Here is a 10,491-nt window from a genome sequence, read left to right as displayed (position 1 = left end):
GCGCCCCGAAGTGCGCTACCCCGGGCGCATTCGTCCTTTCCCCGAGCTGTTGGGGGCAATGGCGGGGCGGGGGTGGTGGAAAGGAAGGTGGTTCGGCTACCTCGGCCTTCCAATCGGCGAGGAGCTTCCACCTCCGCCCCTCCGCCTTCCCCCCCGGCCTCTGGGCAGCGCTGTTATCCCGAACGCGGGAAGCCAAGTTGCGCCCTTCCCGGCCCTTCCCCAGTCCTCACGCCCTGTTTTCCAGGATTCTCTCACTTCCCACTCAGGCCCCGGGGAACGGGGGGGGGGGTGGCAGGGGGGGCCTTTTTCGCGCCAAAGTTCACCCACCACGGACCCGTGTGACGGTGGGTGGGTGGGGGGAGGGGAAGCTTTTCCCCCTCCGTCCAAAGAAGCTCCCTCAGGCAGAAACTGTCTCCCTCATTCCTCGCCCCCCCCGCCGACCCCAAAGTGCGAAAAGTTAAAGACACGCAACACACACATACCCCGAATTTAATACGCGGGTGAGAGGAGTGGGGAGGGGAAATGAAAACATGAGGGAGGGAGGGAAGGAAGGAAAAGTCTGCCAAACTTTTTTTTTTTAAAGTTTCGACGAAAAGCGGACTGCAAAGGGCGCCTGGTCCTTCCCTCTCACGCGCCCCCCGCCCCAGCCGCCTCAGGCGCTCGGGCCCCCCGTCAGGCGGCCCTTCCTTTGCCCAGAAAACAACCCGGCCGCCAGCACCCCCTTCCCGTGTGAGTGTGTATGTATGTAAATAAAGCGGGTGGGAATAAGGGGCGCTGCAACGGCCAAGCCCGCCTCCTCCTCCTCCTTCTTTCCCACAAACTCAGGCGGCGGCGGCGGCGGCGGCAGCAGCGGCTTGAAGCGACAGCAAAAGGGAGCCGCTGCGTGTAGCATCCGCGCGCGCGCGCACACGCCAACCCCACAGACAGACACACGCACACGAGTCTCAAAACACGTGTTGGCCTCGTGCGCCATGGAATTCGAGGAGCTGGGCATCGGGGAGGAATGCGGCGTCTTCGGCTGCCTCGCCGCGGGCCAGTGGCCCACCGAGCTGGATGTGCCCCATGTGATCACGCTGGGGCTGGTGGGGTTGCAGCACAGGTAGGAACCGGGGAGAAAGCGGGCGGGCGGGGGGGGGGCGCGGCGGGGAAGAAGGCCTGAGCCCCTCCGGCCTTGGGGGGGTGGGGGTTGGAGGAACGCGGTGGGATGTAAAGTGAAGCCGGGGCTTGTTCGGTGGGGTCTCCTCTGATAACAGCTAAGGCGCCTGCTTAGGATGTAACCCCCACCCCTTTTTTTTTGGTACGCATTTTGCACTCTGCACATGCGGTAAGAGCCTTGCTCCCAAGGACGTTTGTGCAGGTTGGCACCCGGAGGTCTTCCAGTTTGGCCGCTGCAGTTTCTGGGTCTCTCGATTCCAAACAAAATGGGTCGGTAAACATGAAAGTGTCACTCGGATTATGCAAAAGATCCTAACCCTTCCTCGAAACTTTTAGGATGGCCCGGAGCTCATCCTGATCAAAGAAGTTTTACAGGTACTTCTTTAGGCACGGAGAGCCTCAAACTTGCTGAAAACCTCAGTATTTCACTGCCCAAATTGGATGGCCCAATAAATACCCGTGGTTCTCTTCAGATCCCATTTACTTGGCTATGGGGTCTAAGAGTCCCACCTGTAGAGGATTGGACACAAATCAGTTTTGGTCAGCTGGTTTATTAACTCTTGTTATTAGCTATAGAAAAGTATAAAAACAAAATCTGGATAAAGGCGCCGTATGGGTTTGTTTGTTTGGCAACACATCCACCCCTTTCGGGCTCTGCCCATAATCCTTTCCTGCTACAAATGTTTGTTCTGCCTACTCTGCCCAGAAACATCCAACAAGATACAATATCAGTGTCACTCGTTCATCCTTATTTGCAAACATAAACTCATCTTATCTGTATCTTTACAATGTATGTTGTAGTATTTGATTTGTAGTATGATTTGATTCTGCATTAATAACCTATGACTATCACTAAGTGGTGTATCTTACAATTCTTGATGAATATATTTTATTTTTCTTTTATGTACACTGAGAGCATATGCACCAAGACAAATTTCTTGTGTGTCCAATCACACTTGGCCAATAAAAGAATTCTATTCTATTCTGTGTACTTCCTACCTGTGCTTTATTTTATATTGGCTTTCTCTAATTCGATGCCTTTTTAAAAATTCTTGACACTGCTGGCTGGGGATGTTGATACTTTTAATCCAGCATATCTAGAGAGCATCAGGCTGGTCCACTTCTCTTTATCCTTGTTTCTCTTGCCTGCTAAAACTTCGGCTGTATGTATTTCTTCATGGAGTAATAAATTTCTAGATTCATCTTGGATCAATTTACTCTCTGGGTACTTCTTCCTGCTCACTTAGAGGATCGGGACTGCTGAGCCAAGTAGAAACCACAATTCTCAACCCCTTTTTACAGGAGATGCTCTAAAGGATGTATTTTCTCTAAGTTTGTGCCCATCCAGTGGTTAGAATGCAGGCTACTTCTGCTGACTGCCGGCGGACTGCAAATTTGGCAGTTCGAATCTCATCGGGTTCAAGGTTGACTCAGCCTTCCATCCTTCCGAGGTTGGTAAAATGAGGACCCAGATTGTTGGGGGCATTATGCTGACTCTCTAAGCTGCTTAGAGAGAGCTGTAAAGCATTGTAAAGTGGTATATAAGTCTAAGTACTATTGCTATTTCTTAGGAAGTAACCATGCTAAATTGGGTTCTTGAATATTGATTCAAAAGACCATGTGGCACATGTCTCTAGGATTTACTTTTTAAAAACTCCCTAGACTGCACCGGCAAAAAAGAAAGAATATTACACTGAAGTAACAAAACATTTACTCTTCAATCACACCCCTAAATTTGCAACTCCAAAGAAATCATATCGCCTTAGTGACAGAACTATCTTTCCATCTCAGGGAACTTTCTTCCTCCCATCCACAATATTACTAATTTATTTTTAAAGTTCTCCTCAAACTGATAGTAACAGTTTGAAGTATCAACTTGCCAGGTTATATACAAAGTAGTTCTCCTTGCACATACTACATATGTTACATTAACCTTCAAGTTATTTGCTTAGTTCTATGCATGTACAGACAGCAGAGAAACTGGTTTCTTATTTTTAACTGTCCATTTTCAACTAACTATAAAGACTATACACAAAGCTAAATTCATAGTAGGTAATATTTAACTATAGTTGAGGAAAGTAAGGTAATTTTAACAATGATTCTGGCTTCTGTTCCATCACTCTTGAAACAACCTGATTGACCCAGTTTGAACATAGAATTGTATAAATCTTGAGCACTTTCAGCTTTCTAACAATTCTTTCTCCAGACAGCCTGGAGAATGTGGGTTTCAGGTGGGAAAATACACCCAGGTGTAATATATCAATAAAATCCGGTTAGTAAATCTAGATTAAAGATATATGCAAAATTAAAAATAAAAATCAGCTGAGACAAGTCATTGTCCCAACACATGGAACACAGGATTGATAAAAAGTTGATGGAGGCATTACAGATAATTTTTGGTTAATGACCGCTGATTCAGCAGCCACTTAAACTTATGTTGGCACAAAATGAGTGGCATTTATGACCGTTTTTTGAAATTCTGGCCCTTACAGCTTCCCTGCAGTCACATAGCAATAGCAACAGCTGGCAAGAAGTTGGAAGTCGCAACCAAATGAGATCCTCATTAACAATCCATGTTGATTCACTTAATGACAGCAACCGGGGACTGATGGAACTACCACCACTAAGGGATATGTCACATGGCATTGTACTTTATGATCACATCACTTAGCAATGAAAATTACAGTCCGTTACAATGATAACAATTATCATTGATAAGCAAAAACTACCTTTATAAAACTATATGGCAAAAAGCAAGGCACAAATGAAGCCTATATTTAGTATTTTTAAATTCAGACAGTGTATTGGCATGTAATAATAGAAGGGTAATAACACTAGATTAGATAGATAGACAGACAGACAGACAAAACTATTAACTGCATATATATTGTGCTTAATAGCAGAAGTTGGAGTTTTTCATAGGATTCATTTGGACATAAATTTTAGGAAATATTTCGCATAGATACATAAAATAACATCTTCCTGTGTAGGTATATTGAATTTTCTGCCTGAAGCATATTTTTCAGATAATTTAAAATGGCTCTAACTTATATGGTGCTTTAACCCTCAAAATCTCCCATCAATGTGAATGATGCTAAACAAATAAAGTGTGTGCCCTATCTAAATATATTTAAAATCTATATCATGAGACTAATTTCTTGAAAACTATACTTCCCCCCCATTTTTTTCCTCATTTTTATAGGCTGAATTAACAATAATGAGATTTCTTTTACAGGAATCTTTCTTCTTCTAATGCACTTAAGTATTGGGATTACTCTGAAGATCACCTCAAGTTATTCTTGAATAGTTTTAAAACTGGAATTCTCAATAAAATATAAGTAAGACCATATTATTAGTAATCTTGTTTGGGCAATTAGTCTGTGTTAATCAATATATGAAAAAACGTCACGCGAGTCCTTGACCCAAACTGTTCTGTAACATTTGGAACAAGTTTTTGGCTTGTTAATCTTTTTCTAGAAGATTCTTCATTTTGAGAAATACTGCATTTTTGCAAGAGTAGGATGGTCACAGATTGTGTGGGAGGTTCTGGATGTATTCTACATTTTCCCAATCAGAACAGTTTGGCATGATTTCTTTGGAACCGGACAGTATATTTTTTACAGAAAAAAAGGGAATATTTATACTTTTTAACTGTGGCCTTAGTGCTATGCCTCCAATGTTTCAGTTTCCCTGACATTGTTGAAAAATAACAAGGTATCTTCTCAAAAGTTTTCTCATGTTTTTACAAAATGTATCCAGTATGTTCACTTAGTGTTACTTTCAGAGATTTGATCTCTAGGATATTCAGAAAAAATATATATGCAACATTATGGTTTATTATTATAAGTAACATTAACATTTTAAAATACAGATTTAAAATAATCGTATCTGACTTTTGTCTGTGAATGGAAGATAATTTGCAAGCCTGATTTGCATTTGTTTAGCTTATTAAGTCTACTGCAGCCCTGAAAATGTGACAAAGAAAAGCCCATTGTGTAAAGGACCTGGTGGGACAATGGTGTGAGATTTTGGTGGGCCTAATTTACTTTCTACTGCAGGGCTCTCCAACCATGGCAACTTTTAAGTCTGGTGCACTTCAGCTCCCAGAATTCTTAGCTGGCTGAAGAATTCTGGGAGTTGAAGTCTGCCAGGCTTAAAGTTGCCAAGGTTGGAGAGCCCTGTTGTACTGGATCAGCATTATTTCAAAATAAGTAGTTGGTTTCCCTTGGAATGGAAAATGAATAGGTTGTTTTGTTTCTTTGTATCACCAAATAAAGGCTAATGATACAGTACTTAGAATGCAAACTATATGTCTGTCTGTCTATATATCTACCTACCTACCTACCTTTCTAGGGGTGTGATTCAACCGGTGTAACAACTGATTCAGTGAATGAGCGCTTTGCAGAGGATTTGCTACTGACCTCCTGCAATCGTGCATTCTCCCTGTGTGTTAAACAGCTGGTGCACAGCAATCCGCTGTGCCTTGCGAAGCAGCTGAGCTTGAAAACCAGGAAATCAAGGTCAGAATAGCGGTGGGGCAAGCAGGCAGGCCCATCAATTGATTGAGAGGGCGAACTGGTTCACTTACAGATGAACTTTGAAGCTACCAGTTCGATCGAACTGGTAGAATATCATCTATCTATCTATCTATCTATCTATCTATCTATCTATCTATCTATCTATCTATCTATCTATCTATCTATCACAGGGGTTCTCAGCCCACAGTCTGAGGAACAACACTGGTCTGTGGCATGCCAGAAACTGGTCCATGCAAGCAAGTGAAGCCCTATTTGTAGGATGCAGGCAGCACACAAAACTACGCCCCCTCTGGTCCATGGAAAAATCTGTCTCCATGGCACCAGTCCCTGATGCCCAAAAGGTTGGGGACCACTGATCTAATGAACTGAGGCTGCCTGTGGGGATCAAAGCCTCTTGTTTGCTCTGCCTATCCAGGGATGTCTGTTATCTCCCCTGCTCTTCATACTATCTTTGGAAACACTACTAACTCGAATCAGGCAGAATCCGGAAATAATAGGGTTAAAGATTAAGGAAGAAGAGTATAAATTGCAATCATTTGCAGACGACATGGTCTTTTTTTATTGAGGACCCAATAGAAAAAGGACAGAAACTGACGAATGAGTTAGAACAATTTGGAATAGTTGCAGGACTTAAAATTAATAGAAAGAAAATGAAATTAATAACTGAAAACTTAACAGAAAAACAGAAATCAGAACTAGAAGAGACGATAGGATTACAAGAGGTAAAGAAAATCAAACACTTAGGTATATGGTTGACGGCACAATGTAAGACATTAATGGAAAATAACTATGACAAATTATTACAACAGGTAAAGAAAGATCTAGGGACGTGGGTTAAACTGTAACTTTCCCTATTAGGGAGGATTGCCACTATTAAAATGTCCATTCTCCCTAAATTCATCTATTTATTTCAGACATCAACTGTTGATGATGTAATAGTTTTTAACCGTTTACCCCCTTTCCCTTTTTGTTCTTCTTTCCTTCCCAATTTGTTGTGTATTTTAATTATAACACTCAATAAAGTTTATTTAAAAAGAAAAGTCCGCCTATCAATTAACCAGAAGTAGCCTCTACAAGTCTAATAGAATAAGGGGCAAATCTTGAGTACCCGACATTATTAAGTAACCACTTAGCAATTCAATTTATCCAGTAGGAGAAGGCTAAGCTTAAACGGAGTTCACAGAAAATAATGTTAAATGAAAATAACGTCAGGTTTTAAAGCATACAAGATAGGCAACCTCATGCTTCTCTTAACAAACTTACTGCCACATCCCTTCTTGTTTTAAATGGGTGTCAGTAATGGAGAGCATGCATAGCTCAAGAGTTGGAAATGTTGGGTGTTTGTTGATGATTTTTTTTCTCCCTGGAAAATATTTCATGACCAAACATGGTAAACTGGTGGTGTTATCTAGTTTGGCTGTGATGCATTTGCAAGAAGAAAACCATGCTTAGGTAGCCCCCAATCCCAACCAATCGGGTGTGTTCATTAGGCTAACAGGCAAAATTAAAGACCAATAAAGGAGAATATTTATAGCTTAGGGCTGAAATGAGGGATTTTTGGTGCTTGCTTGTTTTCTTGCTGATGTTCCATTGCCCTAACCTACCCCTAGGTAACATCATCAGTGCTAGTGTCACCTAGTTAGGGTAATGAAACTTATGCAAGAAAACAAGCACGTTCAGAGAGCACCAAGGAGTACTTTTAAGTATCTGAAGGAAGATCCCCATGTCCCACTTTCGGCAGCCATTTTAAATCAACAATTTATTTGAAGAGAAAAGAAAACAGCAGATTCACTCTCTAATTCTGTTCTTAAAAGGTTATTTTGTAAGTAATAATACCAAAGCACAGAATTGGGAGGGCGGGGGTCAAGAATCCATGTTTAAAAAGCATTGAGAACCTATAAAATGTAGTTATAGCTTTGTAGTTAGAAAACAACTTTTAAAATGAAAACGTTCTGCAAAATTGAAGGGAAAGTACATTTTCAGATTTGAAAACACAGTTCTCAATAAAATTTATCTCCAGTGAAAAATAGTTTACAAGTCCTGTATTTTAATCAAGTCCTGTATTTTTTTTTTTCTAAAATAATTGCTGAGTTATCGCAGCATCCTCTTATTAGACACATGTTTTGTGGTTTCTGATTCATACAGGACCTATGACTGAATTATTTGCTAGTTTCTTTTGCTTAGCAGACTAAAACAGTTTTATTTCTGGGAGAAATAAGTGAGCAACCAAGATTTTTGCATTTTTATACAACATTTCTTTCTCTAATTATATTTCTACTTGTCCAGAACACATAAGCCTTCTTGAGTCAATTGGTCTTGTTGCTCTGTAAGTATAAGATCACATATTTATATCTTGGGGCACATTTTACTATTTGTTTCATAGCAGGTCTTTGAAGATACTGAAATAAGACTGGCAGGACCTGTAAGTTGAACCCTAACTCTATTCTATCGGGCATTTCAGCAATTCATTTATTGTTGTTTTACTCTTTGCCTAACACCCTTAAAAAAATGAAAGTATTAAACAAACCTGTTGCAGGAGGGGAAAAGCAGCGTCCAGTGGTTTTCTTCTGACATCCTGCCTCTCTTCCTGCTTGTAAAATCTCTCAAAAAACGATGTTCGGTTTTTGATAACAGACTGCAGGCCCTCAGATACACATCTTTGTGATTGCACAGGTGTATGCTCTGAAATGCTTTTCTTAAATTGAATAGGTGAGGGTTCTGCATGAGAAAAATAGTTTCAGAGATTATTTATTTAGCTTTGTCAAGAAATTAATACACTCTGATTTCTTCTAATGTCTGTCTGTCTGTCTGTATCTCCCACTATCTAGCTTCTATCTATCTATCTATCTATCTATCTATCTATATCTTTGTCTATATCTATCTATCTATATCTCTGTCTATATCTATCTATCATCTCTCTCATCTATCTATCTAACTATCTATATCTCTGTCTATCTATCTATCACCTATCTATCTATCTATCTATCTATCTATCTATCTATCTATCTATCTATCTATCTATCTTTCTATCTATCTATCTATCTATATCTCTGTCTATCTCTATATCTATCTATCTATCTATCTATCTATCTATCTATCTATCTATCTATCTATCTATCTATCTATTTTTCTGTCTATATCTGTCTGTCTGTCTGTCTGTCTGTCTGTCTATCTATCTATCTATCTATCTATCTAGACATACAGACTGCACTGGTTTGCTTTTCGCCCTAAAGAAACTTTTCATATCTCTGCAAACCACAGAGATCTCTCCGAACAATAAGCTTTTCAAGGTGAAGCACCTTCAAAATTTTGGGAACGTACTGTGGCTATCATGATGAAAGCACCAAGTTAGGAGAAAGCAAACTGCTAAAGTTGCTCCTTGCAACTTATATGTGTCATTTTATTGAATAGGGAGGCTTCTTTCAAAGCGCACTGGATTAGGGAGCGCACAGTATAGGGAAATACTGTGGGTTTCAGAGATATTTTTTAAAAAATACAGGCTATGCTAAAGTCTGCGTGAATTCCAGTGTTTTGTTTTGTTTTTCATTACAATGGCCATTAAAAAAGATAAAAGGTAACACAAGGTGTCTGGCAGATATTAATGGAATTCCCAAAGAAATATTTTACTCTGGGGTAGTTCGTTCGTTCCTTCCTTCCTTCCCTCCCTCCCTTCCTTCCTTCCTTCCTTCCTTCCTTCCTCTTTCCCTTTTGGAGGGAAGGAAGACCTGCCTAGATTGATATTAAGTCAAATCCCTGCCAGTGAACCGGGACTAATGCCTGAAAAAATATTTATTTATACTCCTGAATTCATCCGAACATAACTGCATGAAGCAAGGCATTCTGTCTCCATAATCTCTGAAGATAAGTAGTGGACTTTAGTGCTATTTTGTGCAGTTTGGGCAAGTAAACACGCAACCGTTTCTTCCAAGTAGTCCTTGACTTAACAACCATTTAGCGATGGTGAAAAAATACCACCAAAAAATGACTTTAAAATGGTCCTCAGCACTTAAGGAGTACCACAGCATCCCTAGGGTCACATGGTCAAAATTTGGACGCTTGGCAATTGGTATGTAGTTACAGGGGTTACAGCGTCTAAGAATCATGTGGTTGTCATTTGTGATCTTTTCCCAGACAGCTTCCAACAAGCAACATCAATGGGAGGTGCCAATTTACTTAATGGTTGCAAGATTCACTTAACAAGCACATGAATTCACTTAACAACCATGGCAAAAAAAAAGGGTCATAAAATCAGGAACAACTCACTTAGCAACCACCACAACGTAAATTCTGTTCTCAATTGTGGTTGTAAGTCAAGGATTACTTGTATTTTGAAACACACATTGGGTTGCTTATCTCTTCACAGTACCTTCCATGAAACCTTCACACACCGAATGCAGTGGTTCTTTCCATTCCCCATGAATTCAAAACAACAAGTACAGTATAAATGAATGGCTCGCCTCAGCAATTGGTTATTATCTTATATCTCTTGTACATCTACTCATGGATATGGCGAAAAAATTGTTACCTTCTTCGGACATTTTCCTCTTGACTCTCAGTGGTATTGGGTCTGTGATAACATCTGTAAGCACCTCTTTAAAAAGACAGTAAATATTTATTGGCAATGTGTTATTAAAATTTGGGATGCAAGATGGATAAATTTGTTAATAGGTTAATTCAACTGAATTCACACTTCTGGAATTAAAATAAGCAGAAACACAGCTACTTTTTTGTGGTTGTTGTTTTACATTTCTCTAAACTTTGTAGAAATTTCTTCAGTAATAATTGCCTGGATCATCAA

The 10,491-nt window shown here is 40.3% G+C and overlaps 2 protein-coding genes across 5 annotated transcripts in view; one reads left to right on the top strand and one right to left on the bottom strand.

Moving 5' to 3' along the window:
* Nucleotides 1-812: 812 nt before the first annotated feature.
* PPAT (phosphoribosyl pyrophosphate amidotransferase) overlaps nucleotides 813-10,491 on the top strand; it is a 56,081-nt gene continuing 46,402 nt past the window's right edge. Inside the window, exon 1 of the mRNA XM_026699936.2 lies at nucleotides 813-1,099. Within this exon, the coding sequence (XP_026555721.2) occupies nucleotides 972-1,099 (128 nt within the window). The 5' untranslated portion in view covers nucleotides 813-971. The remainder of the gene's footprint in view (nucleotides 1,100-10,491) is intronic.
* The window catches only part of LOC148125489 (uncharacterized), a 30,161-nt gene continuing 27,104 nt past the window's right edge, over nucleotides 7,435-10,491 (bottom strand). The window contains exons 9-10 of one of the 4 annotated variants that reach the window (XM_087936639.1): nucleotides 10,219-10,284; nucleotides 7,435-8,411 (exon numbers count right to left, since the gene is read on the bottom strand). In XM_087936639.1, coding sequence (XP_087792765.1) covers nucleotides 8,194-8,411; nucleotides 10,219-10,284 — 284 coding nt within the window. In that variant the 3' untranslated portion in view covers nucleotides 7,435-8,193. The remainder of the gene's footprint in view (nucleotides 8,412-10,218; nucleotides 10,285-10,491) is intronic. The other 3 variants (XM_087936641.1, XM_087936643.1, XM_087936640.1) reach the window with 3 other exon arrangements.

Source organism: Pseudonaja textilis, chromosome 6, assembly GCF_049901715.1.
Source record: "Pseudonaja textilis isolate UNSWEBS1 chromosome 6, rPseTex1.2, whole genome shotgun sequence".
Taxonomy (NCBI): Eukaryota; Metazoa; Chordata; class Lepidosauria; order Squamata; family Elapidae; genus Pseudonaja; species Pseudonaja textilis.
Note: the sequence above shows the minus strand (reverse complement) of the source record. Positions and strands in the feature narration are given on the sequence as shown.